At 33.1% G+C, this 24,828-nt stretch overlaps 1 protein-coding gene across 1 annotated transcript in view; it reads right to left on the reverse strand.

Annotated features, from left to right (window-relative positions):
- Positions 1 to 1,200: 1,200 nt before the first annotated feature.
- Positions 1,201 to 24,828, reverse strand: part of LOC148950618 (zinc finger FYVE domain-containing protein 21-like) — a 60,495-nt gene continuing 36,867 nt past the window's right edge. Inside the window, exons 3-7 of the mRNA XM_089091674.1 lie at positions 18,810 to 18,965; positions 16,947 to 17,065; positions 14,349 to 14,455; positions 4,655 to 4,770; positions 1,201 to 1,449 (exon numbers count right to left, since the gene is read on the reverse strand). Coding sequence (XP_088947800.1) covers positions 1,369 to 1,449; positions 4,655 to 4,770; positions 14,349 to 14,455; positions 16,947 to 17,065; positions 18,810 to 18,965 — 579 coding nt within the window. The 3' untranslated portion in view covers positions 1,201 to 1,368. The remainder of the gene's footprint in view (positions 1,450 to 4,654; positions 4,771 to 14,348; positions 14,456 to 16,946; positions 17,066 to 18,809; positions 18,966 to 24,828) is intronic.

Consider the following 24,828-nt stretch of genomic DNA (forward strand, 5'->3'; position numbering starts at 1 on the left):
ATTTTTTGATGTGTAAGAATTTATATTACTAAAGACTCGGCTACTTTCCATGCAATCCCGGTTCCGTTTTCTGCATTCTAAATGACATTCCTTGAAATTCTTGGGAAAATCCTGAAATCTCGGCTCCAAGTTATGCAATCCAGGGCACAAAATTTCTGGCCTGAAAAAAAATTTGGTATATCTAGGAAAACTGTTATTATGAGAACCTTGTTCTGGGTGCTTCAAGTCCGCTCTAAACAGTGAAGTCCAGAGTCCGCGAAGAAAAAACCCTGATGACAAAAGCAGTAATTTTGGTTACGTTATATGCTATCTCTGTGACATTTTATTAATTCTGGGCCCTTTTTGTCCAGTTTTAACCCTAAAGGAATGCCACGTATCTACAATGCAGGGAAAAACTAGGATAACTTTCTTACACTTGTTATTTCAGTTTCATAAGAAGATCTATTCACCAACGGCTTACTTACTTTTGCTTATCAAAGGAAGAAATATTTTCCAAATAATATTATCTTGGCGTAATTTTAATTACTTCTACCACAGTATTCAATCTTCAACTAAGATATATTTTATTTATTTGCAAAGGCACATGTTAATAAACAAAGAATTATGGCATAAATAGCGAGAATACTAAGCAAATATTCACTTAATGTAAGGTTCTTCAAAAATTACATTTCAAACAACCCCATGTTGTGCAATAGATTGGAAACTTGTATATGGCGTTATGCAAATGCAAAATAATTGCAAATCAGGAAATTTTGAACAGAAAATATTTCATTTCAAGCCATGAACAACAGAAAGAAATACGCATAATACCTAATTGCATGATATTTACATCCTTTTCCACTAAGATCACAAGATCACACAGATCCTTTTCCAACAAGATCACAGATCATTTTCCACCAAGTTTAGCATATTCACTTTGAATAATATTTTAAAGGTGAAAAGAAAAATGAAATTAAATTTAAGTACCAAACGCTTTAAGCTTAAAATAAACCTAAGCTTATTAAACAAGACTGGATGTTTCTTATGACCAAAATTTGACCCTTGAAATAAAATAAAGCTTGCTCAATTTTTTGTATATTGGGTTAAAAGCCCTGCTTTCATTTTTTTCTCAAGCAATGAAATACGTTCCAATGTAATCATCCTTTAACTTTAATTTACCCAGTAAAGGTAATTTACGAGAAATAAAGAAAGAAATAAAGTAGAAATAAAGAAAAGTATTGGAAATATACAGTAAACTAAAAAATCGCACGAAAAATATAGTGAAATATTCTCCACAACAGCATGTGCACAAATATTAACGTCAATCCTACGTCAACAAAACGTTCAAAGAAACACAAAAGTTTAATTTGATGTGAGATAATATGCAGTTCAGCAGAAGTGTTCGGGAATCTCACAATTCGTCAGCTTTGTTGCTGATTCAACGTTTCGAACAGGAAGAGTATCCATTGCCTGGAAAATAATTAAATTATGAGAAATAAATAGCCTATACAGAATAAGTAAATGAAATAGATACATAAGAAAAAAATAGAAAAGTTTCAGTTTTCGTATAAGTTTAATCTTGAAAAATAATATTAACAAAAATATTTTAAACACACTTCTGACAGTAGGCGCTTTTCTGAAAAAGAAGCTCATTTATTCTGGCAAAAACTTGTGGGATTTGCTCAACATGAGTCTGAAGGTACGGCTAAGCTAGGGTCCAGCTAGTGTAAGCTAGGGTTCACAGTGAGACTATTGACTTAGACCTAAATTCAGTTAACTAATTTTGGGAATAAACATATTCTAAAGAAATTCATAATTAAGTAATTGGAACTGTGTTCCACCCAAGCTTAATTTGCTGGAAAATTTGCAGTGGCTCCCCCAATTAGAAGGCTTCATTGCAAACCTTAATTGAACAAAAAAAGAACAAATTTGAAAAGAAAAATTATGACAGACGTGAATGAAAAATCAATTTAATGCTGGGAAGAACTTTTGAAGCTCAGAAGGGTCAAAGGTATATGATTAAGTACATCCTTGAATAAGATTACTGAGAACTTGAGCTTCGACATTTCATTTTGAAAATTGTTATCGTAACATATCGAATCTTTCTATTCGCCATCATTCTACGAAGTTTGATTAGCAATAGGGCTCAAAATTATAATACAAAAATACAGTATTCACTTTTTGTAATATTCTAGTTTTTTTTTTTAACCGTTAAATCCGATCAAAAGTTATAGATAAATCGATTTTAGCAGTATCTGGATCATGGAATAAATAAATTCTTATTGGAAATTACTCTTTAGCTATTTCTAAGAAACCAACTATTATCCACCCATTTGAAACAATTATAAGTAAATCTCTGCCAGTTTATATGGCGAGAGTAAGTCGTCACAACTTTCTGCAAGTCGACCTATTTCTATAAAACGCACTCAAAGTGGGAATATTTAAATTCATCCAACATTAATTTTCAACATCGCAAAACGATACAAAGCTAAACTCCTTCAAAGGGCATGCAACTATTTTGTTGGAAGAAACTACAAATTTCAATGAAAACTGATATATCACCAAATAGCTGGCTGGGGCGTGAATCCTGACTTCAAAAAACCAAAAAAACAATCCTAGTGGGATTTATTAAAGCGGTTCATCAGGAATGGACAAGGAAAGCAACAGGTTAATAACAGGAAGAAAAAACTACAAACAGAAAGACAAAAAATGTATTGTTAAATACTCAAAAATCCCCTTTTGGCAAAAGATGAATTCAAAAACGGAAAGAACTTCTTCATTTATTGCTACCAAAAGTCAACATAATACCGTCAAAACAGTCAAGGATAGGAAAGATCAGTATAGTGGCCAAGACAAAGATTAGTATTACTAAAACAAGTTTCAAACCCTTGTTTAGATGGTATAGATGGCACTGTCTTAACAACAGGATTTTAATAAAACCATTTAGGACAAGCAAAGCTTGCCAGTCAGTGTTTGCTTTTGTCAACCTAGTATACAGTTTAATAAGATCTATTGAATGTGTTATTTGAATACAAAAGCAATTCAATTATTATTTGAAAAATTGTCAGCTATTTGAGAAAAAACCGTTTATGAGGATGCTCATAAACATCAAGCACTGATTAGTGTTTCTTAGGAATAGAAGGGCATCATAATCAAATATACATAATGTTTTATTAGAAATTAGATCTTAACAGAAGAATTTAGCATCTTGGTTAAAAGGCATAATACACAAACATAATAAGACCTATTTACTTTTCTCTGATTAAAAAAAGGATTAATTGATTTACCCTACGAAGAAGTGTCAGCTGTTTGAAAACAAATTGTTTCGTCGGTATCTCGAGAGAATCAAAACCAGAGAATAGCATGTCTAATGAGCAGAAGGGCCCTAAACATTAATTTCAATAGTATGTTTTTTAACTATTAAATCTTTAAATTTTAACATTCAATCTTTACAGAAATATTTAGGACTAACATAGCAAGTATCTCAGACGCTGTTCGTGACCAATTTAGTGTGCAGCGAAGTACGACTTATTTAATTTCTTTAACTCAAAAAACGAAAGTAATTCAATTACCTTATGGGTCATTTGAGAGCAAGCTGTTTATAGGACGACTCGCAGGGATCAACGATACGAGTTACGATTGATAATCAGCAGAAGGGCATCAAGCCCATTTTAAGATGGCAATGAGTTAGCAAATAGATATTAATCCAAATGTTCTAGACCCGCAAAACTAGCATCTCTGATTTTCTCTTTGGTAAATTTAGTTGACGGTTGAGTTACGGGTGATAATGACTATAAGGCTACCCTGCCCTTGTTAAGATGGCGTTGTATTAGCAATTAGATACTGATTACCGATAGACATACTGATTGATTAGAACCCAATACTAATGTACAATCACTCCTCCTTAGAAGGATACACTACAAAATCCTGAAAACAACTTTATGAAGTTGTAAAACACTTACTTACATCATTCCTAAAAGCACTTTACTTAACCCCATCTCCCCTCATTGTGCAAACATATACCACAAATTATTTATTCTCCGTGTATTTTTCCGTTTCTTGATTTTGTCGACATCGCTTCCTTGCCTTTAATTCTATTTTAAGAAAAGAGTGACGGATGAAAAAATGTATGGAAAATATATAATTTGGGCTATATATTTGCACATTAGGGGTGGTGGTGGGGAGTAAAGTGAGGCGCTTTTAGGAATGACATAAGTATATTACGGCTTTTAAAGTTGTTTTCAGAATTTTATAGTGTTTCCTCTTGAGAAGGATTGCACACTAGAACCCCTAAACCAAAAGCCTAGGACTCGTAACACTAGTATCTCAGCCGTTGTTTTTGGTCCATTGAATAGGCAGGAAAACACGGTGTATTTAATTAATTTAGTTTGAAGAACAAAATTAATTGAATTAACATTTCATGAACTGCGAATGATTTGAAAGCAAATGGTTTGTATGGCAGCTCAGAAAGGCCCAAAGATAAGGATAATCGTTACGAAAAATAGAAAAACATCAAACCCTTTTTATATGGCAATGCATTAGTAATTAGATCTTAACCAAAGAGCTTAGGGCATTGAAAACTGGTATCTCAGTCGTTGTTTTGATCAATCTTGTGTGCAACAATAGGCGGAATATTTAATTTCTTTCACTCCCGAATCAAAACTAATTCTATTACCCTTTGTAGAGCTGTGAGCCATTTAAGAGCTACTTCTTTGTACGGTGGCTCACAAGCACTGAACCTGGTCTCAAGCAAGTAACCATCATCAAAAGTGATTGTCATGGAGCTTGTACCTATAAACAGACAAATACAAATTAATCGAGTAGATTAAGAACATTTTCCTGGAAAACAGCAGCACATTCCTTATTTAGAAGCTTGTTTATTTCCCGTTCCCTCCTAAAATAAAAAAAAGTATTATTTTCAAAATTGTATTTTCAAGATTGATTTCTGTCCCTTTTCACCCTTTTTTTAGGTTAAAAAATCCTTCACGACACTTAATGGGACGTACGTAGAGGTGAAAAGAGGGGGAACAGTTGCCCTCTTCTATTCTGTATTTCCTGAAAATTTTTGCGATATATTTTTATACACCTCTATAGATATTTTCTTTTTTTATAGAATGCAGTGGTTTTGTGTTCAAGCTTTCTTTAATATTTTAAAGTAAGTAGCCATACCATGCGAACGAAATTTTTCGGGATTAGCTCAAATATCAATTTAAAATATTCCTCAAACTTTTATTCACTTTGCATAACCACTTTCTTTAAAACATTTAAGAAGTTGTATCTATATAGCAACTATTTACCATACTGCATAAGTACTTTGCAGTAAGACATGCATAATAAGCCTTAAATAACCTTAAATTTATGTCCCACAGTACCTCAGTAGCATAAGTATGCAGCATTCCATTTTTAGTAATGTGTCTCGGGTGTCCGGCTTTAATTCAACATTTAGCAGCATGTGCACAGCATAAATATTATACAGTATGGAAAGTTCCTATACTCTCCATTAAAGATTTTTGGGACGAATCAGTCACATACTTTTTGTTATGACTCTACCTTCCCGTGTGCGCATTGACAAATTTTTAGCGCCTTGCGATGGGAATATAGGACACCTGTTGAAGCTACTGTTGTGACACTTTGGGAAACTTCCCAAACCAGACACAGTGACGTGTCCCATTTCTAAACCAAGTTTTCCATACTGTATAATATTTTTTTTCGTTTTTTTTTTTAATTATATAATATTCAGTCTGTGAAAACAGTTTGTCTCATTAAATATCTCACTTTTGACTTGACATCCCTATCTTCTGTTACTTTCTCAGGAAATAAGTTGTTTTTGTTTGTTTTTTCTTAACAAAAAGCTCAATCTACTTTAGCTCAACATCAACGAAAAAGTAGACTCAATTAGACTACAAGAAAAAACTCAACATAACAGCACTAGAAGCTACGTATTCGGTTCAATTTTGTTACTCTGGAGATGTTTGAGGAGCACTAATCCATCAACGTGCAAATCAGAATCCACCAACTAATCCGTCAAGATGCAAACATCTACTACATTTATCTGCTACTTCACCAATAATTTTAGATAGGAATTCTTTTTAATATTCATATCGAAAACACTCTCGCACAGAGCTCCTTCATAAGAAATAAAAGACCCCTTTTGACTTATTCGCAGTTTTCCTCTTTTCATTTTCTCCAATCACAGAACCGTGAAATCAAAGGTCTCGGTGAATTCTGTTCCATTTCCTAGCAAGGAACCCAGTTAGGATTATTTTTTTAAATTTTTTTTCTACAACAGTTCTGTGACAATCAAAATAGGTTTGTTACTAACGCAAAAGCGTGTCAAAATAATGGTTCAATATACAAAGCCTTGAAATCTTATTAGCTAAAACTTTGCCAAACTTTGCAAACTAATCACGTATAAAATTGACTGATTTATCATAATCTGACAAATCTATTCATTCTTGTATATATTAATAAATGGGTTATGAATAAGTTAACTTATTAATAAACTATATACTTTATACGACAAATGAATTTGTTTGAAAATTGAATTTAGTATTGTAGCTCTACTACGGCTCATTTTTCATACCTTTTCCTGTAATTTACTGATTTCAAGTACTTTATGCTTACCAAATTTAAGAAGACACTAATCTATTTAAAATTTAAGAGAACTCAATCTATTTCATAAAAGTTCATTTTGTGCTGAGAATCTGTAAAAATACAACAAAAAAGAGAAACTAACTGTTTTTTTTATGCCTTTTACACTCCTCATATTTGCTGAATTCAAGCAATTTAATGTTTACCAAATTTAAGAGAAGGTATGAAATTCAATCTAGTTTGTGAAACTTTATCTTGTGTTGAGAAATACAAATTTGGGAATGCATGAAGTTGACTAACAATTTCCTTCGAGACTCGACTAAAGGCAATGCAAGCTGTTAAAGAGTCCACAAATCAACTCTATTCAACTTGAAAATTTGATCAGGTCTGAAAATCAACCGAGATTTAAGCTCATTGGTTTAAACTAAAATACTAAACCAACCGGGATTTAAACTAAAACACTTAACGTATAAGATGTTAAAGGTAAAAAAAAAAATGTGCCTGGTGTTTGTTTCCTATGTATTCCCCAACTAAAAGACCAACTAAAGGACCAACTAAAGGGCTGAAACAGTTTCGTATAGCCTTCTCTAGGATAAGAAGTTCAAGAGGGGTGAGGGGAATATTTTTGTGAAGGGAGAGGAGCAGATTAATTATTTGTTTTTGATTATTCATTACTGAGTAAAAGAGGTTAACCTAAAAAACATTTAAAAGTTAATAACAAAATAAGAGGTGCATTATGAATGATATAATAGTTTCCACAAGTTATTTTATCGTTAGCTCACAGTATCTTCTCGGATTATTTTAATACTGGCTTGTTTGTTAATGGGTTAATTATAAAAAAAACTGCAAACAAAGAACGATCTGGGCCAATAGTTGTCGAAAATCTGAAGAACCGACGTTAAACAAATTTATATATATATATATATATATATATATATATATATATATATATATATATATATATATATATATATATATATATATATATATATATATATATATATATATATATATATATATATATATATATATATATATATATATATATATATTATATATTATATTTCAAACATGATTTTTACAGTGATTCCAACAACATAAAATCTATTGTATTTTAATTTGCCCATAAAATGATACAACCAAGAGAATTACATAATTTTTGAAAGAGAGTATACATATTCCTTAAAAGAGGATATGGTCGTGATAAAAACTGTACTGCTATAATCAGCAAGTCCAAAACTCTACCAATGAATTTAAAACTCCTATATGAAAAAATATGAAATTTTGTATTTTCCCAAGAAATCTGCTACTAAAACAACTATTTGCTACTAAATCAGAAATTTGCAACTAATCAAAAATTTGCCATTAAATGAGAATTATAGCCTACTAAATGGCAATACTGTTAAAAATAAGTTTTTAAACCGTCCAATGGCAACTAAAGCTCTATATAAGCCATATGTTTTTCCTCTGTATTTATTTTTCAAAGCGCAATTTGATACAACGAGTCTAACGTTGAGGATGATATCTTAAAGGAGATTGAAACCAGTGTTTCTACTCGGCGAAAAAAAATCACTTGGTTCTAATGATTTTTTGGTAGATTTAATGATTTTCTTATTCCCAAGATGCGCGTTTTTCGTTTGCTTGGTTATTCCCAGGGGTAATCACATCGATAATGTGGTTATAGAGTATTGTGAGATGGGTGTTTCGGAAATAACTTTAGAACTTTACTGCTCTTTTTAAGTAGCAATAGACCGTGACTCAGGAAAGTGCCTATTTCTGTCATGTTAGTCGGCATTCAGACACTGGGTTCTGTCTCAGACTCTGTCCAAGTTTCCCGCTCAGAATGGTTGAAAGCTGAAAATAGGAACTATCGCGCCATATTTTTAGAACTGAAAACACCTATTTAGGTGACAATTATGATTGTGAATTTCCTATTTCTGAAAACACCTTGGACTTTCAACCATTCTGAGCAGAAAACTTGGACAGAGTCTGAGACAGAATCCAGCGTCTGGACGCCTACTAATGCCAAAAACAAAAGCTTATGCCCTCAGAGGGATGAAATACTATCGATAGAACATTTTTAATTAACAATAAATTGTATATATATATATATATATATATATATATATATATATATATATATATATATATATATATATATATATATATATATATATATATATATATATATATATATATATATATATATATATATATATATATATTATATATATATATATATATATATATATATATATATATATATATATATATATATATATATATATATATATATATATATATATATATATATATATATATATATATATATATATATATATATATATGTAAGACCTGTTTCAGGTCTTGCAACAGAAAATTATAACTGCCTACCATTTATAGAGTGGAGATTTTGAGATTGTTTATAGCAAATACGCAAGAATAAGTCGTTCCATTCTTGAGGCATTATGAAAAATACTTTTTATTCCATTCCCACTGAACATGTGATGGAGATTTCCTTCTAGAAGTATGGGGGAAAATTCAAACTTAAGTGTAAAGAGCAGGGGTTTAAAGGTAGAGCCCCCTTATATACAGTTAAGGTTCGCCTTAAGTTTAAATATCACTTTTTTACTTTCATTGAAAACGAAAACCTTTTTTTCACTTTTATTTTCAGTTTACTGTCAGTAACCTATTCAATTTTTTTTAATATGATGGGGGAGGGGCATGTTTCAGTAAATTTATCCCCGCTCTTTTTCAGTAAATTTAAATTTTTATTTAACAATTCTTTGAAAGAAAGGGTTCGTTTAGTGTATTTTCTTTTTAAAATAAAATGGAACTAATAAATAAACAATTGTTTCTACAATAAGAAGGAAACTTTCATCCTTTAACTCACATACTGCACATTTCATCCCATATTTCATGTACTCATCTATAGGGAGAGGTTGAACCTATATTCCTATATTCATCTAAAGCCCCTCACACAGAAAGTTTGAAAATATGACTCTATATCGTGAGTTTTAAATATTCCCCTTTCGCATAAAATAATCTGCTGACCATCCTGATAACCTGTAAGGTAACTTCATAGAACTCAATAACTGCTATTTACATTTGATTAATCAAAAAACTTTTCCAAAAAAAGTTTTTCAAAAAAAAGTAAAGAACTCGATTAAACCAAAAATGAACAAAAATTGAATCAAATAATCTACCAACCATGCAACTTCCGCAAATCAGTATCAATAAATAAATGAAACCCAAAAAAAACATAAATTAAAATAAATAACAGAGCCAAACTTAAAATGAGCAGAAATTAATATGAGTAGGGTTCTAAACCCTTATGTTTTCTAAAAGCCAGAATATAATTTGTACTTTACTGAAAAAAAATCTCTTAAGTGTTTTCATTTTCATAACTTTAAGAAATAAAAAATTAATTAGGATTTTAATAAATAAACATCAGCATATGTATATTAAACTGACAATGCACATTTTTTTTCAGTAAATTCATTTGATTTTTTTTCAGCCTTATATGGTCTAATATGGTCTTTGCCTTGACAAAATATTATACGGCTGGTTAAAGATTCAAAAAGTAAGCACAAAGGCCAAACGTGTAAAATTTTTATAGGGAACTTATCTAGGTAACGTGCTAACGGGTATCAAAGGGTGGGGAACGTCCATTAGTATGTCATGTAGTTCTTTTTTGTTTTGCCTTATATGGTCTAATGTATAGTTTTGCATAATCTTTTAACGGGGAGGTGAAACAAAATATTATAGGGCTGGTTAGAGATTCAAAAAGTAGGGACAAAGGCCGAACGTGAAAATTTTTTCTATGGAACTTATCTAGGTTAACGAACTAATGGGCACCAAAGGGTGGGGAACGTCCATTTATTCCATTCCGTTTTTGTTTATGTCATTTAGTTCTTATTCCCTTATGTGGTCTAATATATAGTTTTGTATAATCTTTTGACGGGGAGGTGAAACAAAATATTATAGGACTGGTTAGAGATTCAAAAAGTAGACACAAAGGCCGAACGTGTAAAATGTTTCTAGGAAATTTATCTAGGTTAACGTGCTAACGGGTACCAAAGGGTGGGGAACGTCCATTAATTCCATTCCATTTTTATTTATGTCATGTAGTTCATGATTTATGTCATGTAGTTCTTTTTTGTTTTGCCGTATATGGTCTAATGCATAGTTTTGTATAATCTTTTAACGGGGAGGTGAAACAAAATATTATAGGGCTAGTTAAAGATTCAAAAAGTAGGCACAAAGGCCGAACGTGAAAAATTTTTCTAGGGAATTTATCTAAGTTAACGTGCTAACGGGTACCAAAGGGAGAAAACGTCCATTAATTCCATTCCATTTTTATTTATGTCATGTAGTTCATGATTTATGTCATGTAGTTCTTTTTTGTTTTGCCTTATATGTTCTAATGTATAGTTTTGTATAATGTTTTAACGGGGAAGTGAAACAAAATATTATAGGGATGGTTAAAGATTCAAAAAGTAGGCACAAAGGCCGAACGTGTAAAATTTTTCTAGGGAATTTATCTAGGTTAACGTGCTAACGGGTACCAAAGGGTGAGGAACGTCCATTAATTCCATTCCATTTTTATTTATGTCATGTAGTTCATGATTTATGTCATGTAGCTCTTTTTTGTTTTGCCTTATATGGTCTAACGTATAGTTTTGTATAATCTTTTAACGGGGAGGTGAAACAAAATATTAAAGGGGTGGTTAAAGATTCAAAAAGTAGGCACAAAGGCCGAACGTGTAAAATTTTTCTTGGGAACTTATCTAGGCTAACGTGCTAACGGGCACCAAAGGGTGGGGAACGTCCATTAATTCCTTTCCATTTTTACCATGTTTTATTTCCTGACAGTTTTCTCTTTTTTTCATTTGATTAATCTGGTAATCATTCCAACACAAGGTGCTAGGCGTATCCTCCCGTGAAAACTTTCCACGTGAAACCTCCCACCTGGAAAATTACCCATGCAAATTTAAAAGCCAAAAAGAAAGTATGACACACAAAAATAATGAAGAAAAGAAGGAATTTCGGAATATTCTTTTTAGATTCCAAAATATAGTTAGAATGTATGGTTTAGAATATCCTATAGTATTTATTTTATATTTTTCATTAATGTTAATTTTCGTGTTATGGGGGGGTTGAGTTATCATAGCTGATTATTGTAAATATTAAAGAAAATAATTTGAAAATATGAAATTAGTTGCAACTGTAGAAGATTTGCATTATGATAAAAGTACACAGGGGTAACATGCTGGGACTAAGAAGAACGAGTGATTACTTCCCGTGGAATCGGTCTGGTGCCAACCAGAGGCGTCACTAGCCGAAATGTTTGGGGAGAAAGGGAGGAGATCTTATGGATACTTTTCTCTTTTTCTGACTGATTCTGGTAATATTACTATTAAAATTACTTTATAAAAAAAACAAATAAGCATGCATCCGCGATTTTTTTTTTCTGGATAAAAAACAAAATTCCACATTTTGTGGATATGAACTTTTAACGTTTGCGTTTTTTTTTATTAAGTAATTTTCATAGTAATGTTACCAGAATCAATTAGAAAAATGAGCAGCTTTTCCGTAAGAGGCACTATCTCCCTTCCCCAAATTAAAAACAACAGAAATTATTACGTATATAAAGGGGGTTGCTCCCTCCTCATCACCTCGCTCTTTACGCTAAAGTTTGAATTTTGTCCCTCCTGAAACACAAAGGCCGTTTAATTAGAACAATAAGCCGCTTTTTCAAAATTACAAAAACTTTAGCGTAAAGAGCGAGGTGTTGGTGGAGGGGGCAGCCCCTTTAATATAAGTAATTTCTGTTCGTTTTAAGTTTTAATGTTGTTACTTACTTCCAGTTGAAAAAACTTTTTTTTTTTATACATTAGTGATTTGTGATATGTACAAGAATAACACTGCTGAGATTCAGGTAGGAAATGAGATTAGCAGCTGGTTTCGCATTAAATCAGGAATTCTTGTGTTAAGCAGTTGTTGTGTTCTATCCCCCTTTTATATGGATCGTTTTGATGGATTTCGTCTTAAGAAGCACGGGAAAGGCAATGGGAGACCACGGAATCAAATGAGGAGGAAAAACTTTACTGGAGTTAGATTATGTTGATGATTTAAGCATCCTAGATGAAAGTGTGAGCAAAATGAATGAACTTTTAGAGGTTTTGCAAGTTCAGGGTGCTAGAATAGGTTTGAAAATAAATGTTAAGAAGATTAAGTCACTAAGGCTAGGAATAAGTGAAGATAAAAAGGTGATGCTGGGTAACGAAAAGACTGATCAAGTGCATAGCTTCACTTACCTTGGTAGTATTATTAGTAAAGACTGTGGGAACAGTGAAAATGTTAAAAGTAGAATAGCCAAGGCTCAGGGTGTTTTTCACATTTAAACAAAGTTTGGAAGAATACAAAGATAAGTCAACTAAGATTAGAATATTAGGAGCTACAATTATGACAGTGGTCAAATATGGCCTGAAGCTTGGGCGCTCCGAAAAGCGGATGAAGATTTGCTAGATGTTTTCCAGAAAAATTACCTATGGATTGTACGGGGGCACCCGGCTGACTGACTGTATTTCAAACAATAGGCTGTACGGAAAGCGTGGTTTACTTCCGTTTTCTAGGGCTATAATGAGAGAAAGGTTGAGATGGCTAGGGCCCGTTCGGCGGAAGAAGGTTGACATATTATTAAAGATTGTCTTTTGCGGACAACCACCTGGAGTTAAACAGAAAGCTGGTCGCCCACGGTGGGGGTGAAGAATGTCATAAGCAAATATTCAGAGGAAATGGGAACTTCCTGGGAGGGGGTAAAGAGGGAGGCTTTGAATAAATTGGGCTGGAGGAGGAGCGAGCGTAACTGTGTTGGCCTCAGGGGGCTTTGTGATGCGGTGAGTTGTTAGTAGTAGTAGTAGTATTTAGCTTTTTTGCCAATATTTGAGTCGGGAAAGGCCTGTTGTAATTAATTCGATCCTGGGTACCACCGTTTTAGTTTGGTTTTTAGTAACGAGTTTTAGTAACGAATGGGCAACTACGAGGCATTATGGCCTCCAGAGCTGGCTAGCTGAATAAACAGCTTTTCAATTATTGTAAACGGATTGATAATTCAGAATTCTTAGTAAATAGTATTTCGTTCCTCTTTTGGCCAGACTGGTTTGCATCCCAAAATGACCGAAAACGCAACTTTGATGTTGCGCAATAACTTTTGCATGAAAAGAGCACAAGAACTTTCACGTCGGTCTAAATAAGCCCTCTCCTAATATTTTAGGACAAGTGGTCACACATCCGTGGCCATCCTTCTTGAAAACAAATTAAAATTTGCCATTTTTTGGACAAGGGCATAGAACTCAGCTATTGCACTTCTTAGATATGTTTAATTTGATGGCGTAATTTCCAAAAAGATCGCTTACAACCCTTTTCCTAAAATTATGGATTTTTTTCAGAATCGTAATTTATGATAGGCAGCATTGAAGCTGATCAAATCTTCACATTTGGAACCACTATGAAAATTCAAGGCATTGGAGGAATATATTTAGAAGTGTCCGCTACTACTCGTCCTTACTGTCCGTCCGTACGTGGCACTCTTAGTATAAAATAACCAAATCTTAATAAACTGCCATAAAAAAAATAATCATTAAAGCGAACCAAAAGCAGTGGCAAACATCGCTGTCTATTTTTAATTATTTTTTTTTCTTTGAGATTAATGTGACATTAAGTGTTTCAAGTAAATTCTAAAATATAAGATGTGCAAACAAATGTCAACATACCTGTAAAAGAGTCTCGCACCTGTCCTTCTGTCCAATAAGACTTGATAGCGCTTAATGGTATTTCTGTGAAGTGATAATCGCAAGATCCAGAAGAAATCATTAGAACCCTGTAAATAAAACATGTGTCCTCATACCTCATAAAAGCTTATTTTTTTCGATTTTTTTTTTCTAAATTGAATTAGCGAATATTTAAAAATTTTCCAAAAAAAATATTTTTGGCTTGTTTTGATCAGCAAAATAAAACTATTTCATAATTTTCTTTTCTTAAGATGTTATATTTTGAATCTCAATGTTTTTATTTGTGCCAGTTATCTATATCTATTCCGTTTTTTTTATAGATTATATTATATGTATATCTATTTTATAGACAATACAAGTTATTTGTTACTAGACAGGTTAGAAAATTAGTTATTGTTAGGTACATCCTGTTAAGGAGAATTGCTACTTCTAAATATAAATGTAGTATCGATCCGTCGATACAACTTAATTAAAAGAACGCAAGTAAAGAGCGACATTAAGACTTGAAACGAACAGAAATTACTCCTTGCATGAGGGGGGGGGGGGGTGGCTCTCCTCGATTCAAACCTTTTTACGCATAAGTTTTAAAATGTTTCGGAATACTTCTTGGCCTACTAAAGCGGAACTTGTGTTTAAACAGTCGTTCTTAGAAATTGGGACAAAAAAACTAATTTTAGTGTCAACAATTGGGAATTGAGGAGCGGTAAACCTCCTCATATGTGGAATAATTTTTGTTCGTTTTAAATTTTAATATTCTTTTGAGATAAGATGAGATAACTTTTAGGCACTTACCACATTTGTTAAATAACATGATCAACAAACGTAGAAATGGTAAGAACTATGACGTTTTATTAAGCCACTATTGTGGCTTGAGCAGCGTCACACAATCTTTCATCATAAACCAAACTCATTCCCTATTCCTACTCATTTCATACCATTCAATACAATTTAACTCTCCCGAATAAAAAAAAAAAATAAAAAATAACAAACAACAATCAAAAATATTTAATTCCCACCCAACAAAAACTTTTTTAATCTAATTTTAAACTGAAACTGGTTTTCTGACTCCCTAATGCTCTTCGGGAAACCATTCCACAAATTAACTGTATAATTTCTAATTGCAAAACTAGATCGACTCGTACTCCTTACTTCTGAGACTAAGCTTCCACGACCTCTAATAAATTCCTCTTTCTTTCATTTGAAAAAAACTTATTTTTATTTAATTTCTTTGTTTTGATACCATAGCCAGGGCTACCCTTAATGCAAGAAGAGCTACAGCCCCCTCAAACCCGAATATTCAAGTCAAAGTTTAACTTTTGCGCTACAATGCTTAATTACAAGCATAATTATCCAAGGTAATCTATTATCTCTGAAATAATAGGGGTGCTTTCGCCCCTTCAGCACTCGTACTGCATGCTTCATTCTATACTGTTTCCTATATCACGTCTCTACCTATTCTAGCGGTAAGCATATTAATCTAATCGTTTATATTACATAGAAAAAGAATATTTGCAAATAAAAGCAATGACCCCATAGCACCCATAGCCTACTAATATTTTTAGCCTACTAATATATTTAGTTCCAAAAATATTCCCTGGAGTGAAGGGAGGCTGGACATTAATTTCTACTCCCGCCCCCAAACCTCCTATGCCAGCTATTCCCCTCGACTACCTCTTTTCACCAAATACATCTGATTAAACTTGTAATATAGCCATTTTGTCCTGGAGGATACACTTCTTATTTCAGATCTAATTTCTGGTATTACAGATTCTACTTAATAGACTCTATATAGGCCTCGTTTATGGTCCAAATAAGCATACTACTCGGGTTCTTACCATTGAACATGCCACATCAGGTTTCCGCACTAGCTATGCCAAACTGGCTGCACTGAAGTACAGTTATAGTAATAGTGTAGCCTACTGGCCAAATTATATAGTGCCCGACTTCTGCCTCCCGTGAAGTATATTTTGCCACTTTGGGATTCGCTGTCTAAAACTGAGCAGTTAAAAGTTCGATTGGCACTCTGTCGTTATATAAAAGTTTTATTAAGATTCCCGCTGTATTACAGGAATAGTATTATTTTGCAAATATATTGTGTTCCTGGGCCTTTAGATGTATTGGATTCATTTGAGTGCGATATGTTTAAGAGAAGTTAAAACCGTTTACTTTAATTTCTGCCATTTAGCATTATTTACAAATGTTGTTTGGATTAATTTTGTATTATCTGATTTCCTTGTTTAGAAATTGATTGATTTTTCTTAAATTTTTTTTCTGCTTCTTTTTTGTATGTTTTGAGCGGGCAAATATAGGCTACTTATATGACGGGAACCCTTGCTTTTTATGCTAAAGTTTAACTGGTAATTAATTGAAGCATTTTATAGCACAAAAAGTTTACCCAGTTGCTAATTGCATGTATTTCGGTTCATCTATCATAATATCGTCAACTAATTGCTTGTAGCACGAACCTTCCTTCAGATTATTTTAGATAAAGCTTATCAAATATTCGTATTAATAGCTTAGTTTTGAATTTCCAGCTATCGATCCGGCTATCAAAACCCTTATAAAACATGTTAAGCTCACCACCGAGTGTCATCCAAGTAGCAGACTGCTGAGACTGGATTGCTAGGTGTACGTCTTGATTCTGCAGTGTTTGGTCTGTTTAGCTGCCAGACATTCACATGAGCACCACCTCTCAAAATCTACAACAGAGTAACCAGCATTAAAAGCTGTTCCTGCTTAAGGATGATTAATTTACCAAGATGGCGTTGAAATAATTCTTAATGCATCTTTAGGATTAGTGTTTCTGAAACGTTCCCTGGGGAGCAAGACATTTGAAATATTTCGGGCTTGCCAAGAAGCCCCTCCCAAAAAAGATACCAGGGCCCTGGGAAATTTTCTGATTAATTTTCTGAGCTTTCTGTTGTAAATGAGCTTAAGTTTACTAAGGTCCCATCCAAATTCTAAATTTTTGATAATTGTTGACAATATACAAACTTGAATTTGATTGGATACAAATAACAGTGAATGCAAATATTAATTGGATAGATACCGTTTTTTGTAGGCTACCTTGCATCGAGCGTTGAGTTTGGCTTTCAATTCAATTTAATTCAATTTTAAATTTATTAAATACTACAATAATTACATAAAAACACTTAGGCGCTAAAGGTCTCATGAAGCATAGCTTGTGGAGGACCTCGTATCAGTCAGAAAATCCACACAAAACAAATCAGAGAAGTAAAAAAAAAAAAAATACAACAATTAAATAAAACCACAATACAACAAAAATCAACAATATTAAAAAAAAAAAAAAAACTACTGCTACACAATATCCTTACTTAATTTTCTCCAAACTGAAAATTTCCTTGTAATTTATTTAAATTCCAAACCGTTAATAAAAATATTAAACAACGGGGTTTTAATCTGATCTAATATAATAAGAAAATAAAAAAGAAAAGAAGAAAACTAGATAAAGTAAAGCGGAAAAAAATAGATAAAGCTAAGTAAATCAACAAATAAAGAAGCGAAAATACTTCAAGCCTTAGAGAATATTTTTCTGCAAAGGGAAGAAGAGTTTTTAATAAGAGAAAGAACACTGGGAATAGAGTTCCAAGCGCTAAGAATATAAGCATGTTCCAGCTTCAACAAAAAGTCAATAATATTTAATAAAAATGTAATTTTTCTTCCAGGTGCGAACAAATTAACAGCTGGAACGATCGAAAGTTAACTTTTTATTAAATTTTTTAATTAATTTTTGTAAATACAGTTAACTAGCATCTTCAGTACATTAACTTCTGCAGAGTAATCATCAAATTGGTAAAAACAGAATCATAATTCTGATTCTGATTCAGATTCTGATTCAGTACATTAACTTCTGCAGAGTAATCACCAAATTGGTAAAAACTGGGGTAAATGACCGATTTTATGAGAATTAGTCAGCACTAGGCATTAACACTCATACTTTTCGTATCTTAAATAACTACTCATTAAAATTGTTCATATTTTATTAGTCATTATAATGTTTATTAAGGCATTATTTATTAAATCGTTCCAGGTTCGTAGTTAATCCCTATTAAGTATTAAGTAAATACGCTTTAAAGTAAAATTTTCACCTGGAACGTACCCTATCTAGCAGGGCTTATCGGATAAGTAATCTTGGTATAGTCAATCAAGCTAGGAATAGACAAAACGCTTTGTTTCCCAAAAAATTTTTTCCAAAAAAATCGCAAAATTGTTTCCCAATTTCTCACACTTTGGGATGATCCTACTTATGTGTGAACACTATGTTTTGACATATAAATTCCGAGTTACTCATTTGGCAAGGCATATAGTAACTGCTGGATTATTATGGGATAGTTAACTAAGATAACATAACATTTTAATTTTTTTCTACAAAGCTATAAGATCCTTTAATACACAAGACGATTCTAATTTATTTTTACTTACCCTTATATCTCTTTCAAAGAAATCACGTTCGTTCCTAGCAGTTACAGCACATTTTCTGCAATTTCTGACAGGGTCCACAAAACCCATCCTGGGGATTGAATAATAATAGCTGGAGCATCTGTCGCAAAAAATTCTTCCACATCTTCTGCAGTGATGCTATAATTTAATTGAATAATTTATAGCATGATATATAAATGACATACAATATAGCGGCGTCAATTCGCTAAGGTGTGGGGGGAGGGCAAAATTCGGTTTCAAGATCTATTGGCAAGAAATTTTGTTATATCCTGTTATTTTCAATTTTTTCCATGAAAATACTAAATAAAAAGGTATTTTTAATGAAGGTACCAAAAAAATTTATTTTTAAAAAATAAAAAGGGCCAAAATCACCACTGCCCCTCCCAATAGACACTGCTAACATGACATCAAACTGTTCCTGCTAATTATGGTTGCAGCGAAAGTTGCAACCTAGCAATGGGCGAATTACGGCCAATAGTAACCAAAACTTTAAAATTGTGCTTTGAAAAAAAGTAAGAAACTGTTAAGTTAGAAAAAACTGTGATTTGTAGCTGATTCAAGAATGGTAACTATTATTTTGATTAATCTTAATCGTAAAATATTAACTTCAAAAAAAAATTACCCAAATTTCAAAAAAAGAGCCTGAAACCCCTCAAAACGGCTTTGGATAAAAAAAGAAAATACGACATAGAAATCACCATTGTGAAAACCCCAGTCAGGAAAGGCACAGAGTCCCCCCTTGAACAACAAGGAAATTCAAATTTTTACCTGGAAACACAGTGTCCCTTTTTTCTTATCATAGGCCTAAGTAAAGAACGATGTTGGTACAATGTATAATTTTTTTTTTTTTTTTGGTTCTTGGTCTTAGACCAGGGCACTTCGTTGCGAAGGAGTTGTCGTAGAGACTTCGAAAAGGGTTCATTCGATTGGAAATTGGAGTGGCTTGTGCCCTTTTTAATAGTTGAAAGTGATAGGAAGGCAGCTAACACCCCTTCCACACGCACCATTTCCAAAAAAAAACAGATCCAATTAAAATTTTGAGATAGCCAATTTGTTCAGCGTAGTTGATTTCGAAATTGAAATTATGTTTTTCAGGAGGACACTCCCGCACGGCCGTCAGGGCAAGGGTTGTAAGTTATGCCCTGGGGGCATATAAGATTTTTATAGAAAGTGTTGTCTTAGAAACTTCAAAACAGGCTCGTTCGATGGGAAATTGAACAGGGCTAGTGCCCTTTTTATTAGTCGAAAGTGATTGAAGGGCAACTATCCCCCTCTAACGCTCACCTTTTCCCCAAAACATCCAATCTAAATTTTGAAATAGCCATTTTGTTCAACGTAGTTTAAAGTTCTGGAAATTAGATCTTTGATGATGACTCAGGGCAAGGGTGGTAATTTATGCCTTGGGGGCATATAAGGTTTTTTCTAGGAAGCGTTATCGTAGAAAATTCAAAAAAGGACTCATTTGATGGGAAATTGAAATGGCTAGTGCCCTTTTTAATAGTCGAAAGTGATTGGAAGGCAACTAACACCCCTTCCACGCCCATAATTTTTCCAAACACATTCAATCAAAATCTTGAGATAGCCATTTTATTTAAAGTAGTTGAAAGGTCCGGAAGTTATATTTGAGGATGACACTCCCCCACATCCCTCAGGGTAAGGGTTGTAAGCTATGCCCTGGGGGGCATATAAGATTTTTATTGAAGGCTTTGTCATAGAAACTTGAAAAAGGGCTCATTCGATGGGAATTCAAAGGACTAGTGCCCTTATTAATGGTCGAAAGGGCAACTAACCCCCCTCTCAGCCCACCTTTTCCTCCAACACATCCAATCAAAATATTAAGATAGCCATTTTGTTCAACGTATTTAAAAGTTTTTGAAATTAGGTCTTTGAGGATGATAACCCCCCTTAGAACCGTGGCAAGGGTTGTAAGTTATGCCCTGGGGGCATATAAGCTTTTTATAGATAGTGAGGTTGTAGAAACTTAAAAAAAGGCTAATTCGATTGGAAATTAGAAGGGCTTGTGCCCTTCTAATTGTGTTAAAAAGTCTGGAAATTATGTCTTTGAGGATGACACTCCCCCCAGAGCCCTCAGGGCAAGGGTGGTAAGTTATGCCCTGGGGGCATAGAAGGTTTTTGTTATAGAATGTGTTGTCATAGAAACTTCAAAAAGGAATCATTCAATTGGAAATTGAAACGGCTAGTGCCCTTTTTGATAGTCGAAAGTGATTGGATGGCAATTAACCCCCCCCCCCCCTCAAGCCCATTATTTCCCCAAACATATCCAGTCAAAAGTTTAAAATAGCCATTTTGTCCGGAAATTATGTCTTTAAGGATGACAACCCCCTCATAGCTCTCAGTTCAAGGGTTGTAAATTATGCCCTTGGGCATATAAGGTTTTTTATAGAAAGCGTTTTCGTAGAAACTTCAAAAAAGGCTAATTTATTTGCAAACTGAAATGGCTATTGCCCTTTTTAATAGTCGGAAGTGATTGGAGGGCAACTAACCCTCCTCTCATGCCCACCTTTTCCCCAAACACATCCAATCAAAATTTTGATATAGCAATTTTCTTCAACGTAGTTAAAAGTTCTGTAAATTAGGTCTTTGAGGGTGACAACCCCTCCCCCTGAGCCCTCAGAGCAAGGGTTGTAAATTATGCCCTGGGGGCATATAAGGTTTTTATTGAAAGTGTTTTCGTAGAAAACTTCAAAGGGCTCATTCGAATGGAAATTAAAAGGGCTAGTGCCTTTTTTAATAGTTCAAAGTGATTGGAGAGCAACTAACGCCCCTCACGCACACCATTTCCCCAAGCACATCCTATCAAAATGTTTAGATAGCCGTTTTGTTCAACATAGTTGAAAGTTCTGGAAATTATGTATTTGAGGATGCCAACCCCCTTACAGCCCTCAGGGCAAGGGTTGTAATTTATACCCTTGGGGCATATAAGGTTCTTATAGAAAGGGTTGTCGTAGAATCTCAAAAAGGGCTCAATCGATTGGAAATTGAAAGGCCTAGTGCCCTTTTTAATAGTCGAAAGTTATTGCAAGGCTTTACATTTTTATAGTAACATCGATGTGGGTAAAATTTTTTTTTTTTTTTTTTTTTTTTTTTTTTTGTTTAGAACAGGGCACTTCGTATCGAAATAGTTGTCTTAGGAACTTCGAAAAGGGCTCATTTGATTGAAAATAGCAAAGGCTAAAAATGGGCTAATAGTCGAAAGTGATTGGAGGGCAACTAGTCTCCCTCCCACGCCCACTCCTCCCATTTGCCTATTATGTGGAAAAACTAAATGTTGCCTTAATATTAAATCAAAATGCACTGTATCAATGCTAATTCTCAATAAGGCATCTCAGCAGTATCCCAAGAACGACTGAGGGTATTATGTTCAAACTTTCGGGGCTACTTCTGCACTTAAAATGTAAGCAAATCAAAATAGCGTAAGTGTATCCAAGCTATCAAAGAAATTAAACAGATTTTTTTTTGCAAGCGGTATCAAGTTTTCTATTTAATGTGAACTAGAGGAGGTACGAAACTAAATTAAACACTACTATTTGTGTACAAATTTTTAAAAGGGTGTATGTTGTTAAAAATTGCTGAAAATTTTTTTACAGCATATAAATAGCAGTCCAAACTATAAAGTCTTAAAAAAACAAAAAGATTTAAAGGATTATTTTCTTTTTCCCTGAAAAGACTATGTCAATACAAAACGAAACAAAATTAATTAAAAAGCCTTCTTCCACAAAATAAGTTTTCCAAGTAAAGTAAAGAACCCCATTTAACAAAAAATGAGAAAAATAAAATGAAAAAGTCTACCAAGCGTGAAACTACCACAAATCAGCATCGATAAATAAATGAAACCCAAAACGAAACTCAGAGAAGAGAGAAAGTAACGAAATGAAAAATAAAATCAAAAAGGGTGAAAAAACGAGGATTTTGTCAGCCAGCGAACCATGAAGAAGACAAAATATAAGCAAATATTTCGACAAGGACCTCCGCCAAGTCGTCCTCAGTGCGAAACAAAAACAAAAAAGAGAAGAAAAAAAAACACGAGAATCGAACCTTTTGAAGTTTCCTGTACAAAGACAGAATAGACACTGAATAAAAAACCAGGCAGGAATCAATGAAAATGAAATTTACCAAGATGATTGTGTAAGGATCTTTCGTCTTGCATTAATTTTGGCTGGTCTACAATTTTGGTTTTCATTAGATATGCAAATAGGTTCTTTTAAGTTTTTTCGGGTGAAAATATTGATTGAGTCCTTCAAGATTAAACTGTCGTAAATTGGGCTTAATGAAATATCTCCAGTATCTCTATTTATTGCTAAATTTTGGTTCATATATTTTTTTATCTCAATTACCTACTTAAAAGTTTGTGGTAAGCCATTAACAGTTGATATTAAGGTTGCCTCGTCAAACAGAACTAGATGGTTCGGGTTTACGAAAATATGAGAAGACAATGCCGAATCAAAGTTGTCATTGTTATTTTTTAATCTCAGGGACTTGTCTATTGAAATTTTGTGCTCATGCAAACGTTCACCTAGTTGTTGATGGGTTCTACCAATGTAAAATTTTCCACAAGAACACGGGATTCTGTAGACACTACTACCCAGTACAGGGTCTGTTTTATCCTTTCCTGAGTTAAAAAAATGTTCAACCTTTTGTTCGGTTCTGAAAGAAACAGAGAGATTATGTTTATTTAAAATTTTTCTAAGTCTATCGCCAAGTTTTGGGATATATGGTAAAACGATGAAAGTTTTTTTCTCAATTGCCGGTGTAACTGAATCAATGGGAACAAGCTCCCTATTTTGTTCTTTTATCTTTTTTAATCGTCTATCTATTATATTTTCAATGAGTTTGATTGGGTAACCATTGCAAAAAAGAATATCCTTGACATAATTTAGTTCAGAATTTATAAGATTACGGGAACAAATTTTTAAAACTCTGTCGAATAAAGAGATTATTACCCCTCTTTTTACAGAAGGAGGGTGATGGGAAGAGAAATGTAGATATCGATCATTATGAGTCGGCTTTCTATATATAGAAAATTCAAGACCAGGATTAGTTTTTATAATCAGAACATCTAAGAAAGGCAGCTTACCTGAATCTTCGAGCTCCATTGTGAACTGGAGATTCGAATCAAAAGAATTCAAATGTGCCAACAAATCTCTTAGAGAGTCTTGTCCATGTTCCCAAATAGAAACGATATCATCAACAAAACGAAACCAGATGGAGTGTTTAAAGTGGAAACTATTCAAAGCAAACCGTTCTATGAAATCCAAGTAAAAATTTATCAAAAGAGGAGAAAAGATAGTTCCAATGGATAGGCCAATTATAAGAAGATAAAATTTATTTCGGAATTTAAAATACCATGAATGCTTGTTGAAAAGATGAAAAAGGGTCATTATAGTATCAATTTCCAGAATTTTGTAATCTGACCAAGCTGAATTTTCCTCTAATTTCATTTTTTCAATTTCATTTTCATTGATTCCTGCCTGTTTTTTTATTCAGTGTCTATTCTGTCTTTGTACAGGAAACTTCGAAAGGTTAGATTCTCGTTTTTTTTTCTTCTCTTTTTTGTTTTTGTTTAGCACTGAGGACGACTTGGTGGAGGTCCTTGTCGAAATATTTGCTTATATTTTGTCTTCTTCATGGTTCCCCGGCTGACAAAATCCTCGTTTTTTCACCCTTTTTTATTTTATTTTTCATTTTATTACTTTCTCTCCTCTCTGAGTTTCGTTTGTCATGTATAGCCAGTGTGGTCTAAGAATGTATTTGAAACCCAAAACGAACAGAAATTACAATAAATAACCGAGTCAAACTCAAAACGAGCATAAATTAACATGAGTAGGGCTCAAAATCCCTATGCCATCTCAAGGCCAGAACATGATTTGCACTTTACTGAAGAAATACAAATGAATGTGCATTGTCAGTTTGATATACATATACCGATATTTAGTAATCAGAATGCTAATATTATTTGATTTATTAAAGCTATAAAAGTAAA

Source organism: Artemia sp. Qi Xiang Cuo, chromosome 7 (assembly GCF_049724085.1).
Source record: "Artemia sp. Qi Xiang Cuo chromosome 7, ASM4972408v1, whole genome shotgun sequence".
NCBI lineage: Eukaryota > Metazoa > Arthropoda > Branchiopoda > Anostraca > Artemiidae > Artemia > Artemia sp. Qi Xiang Cuo.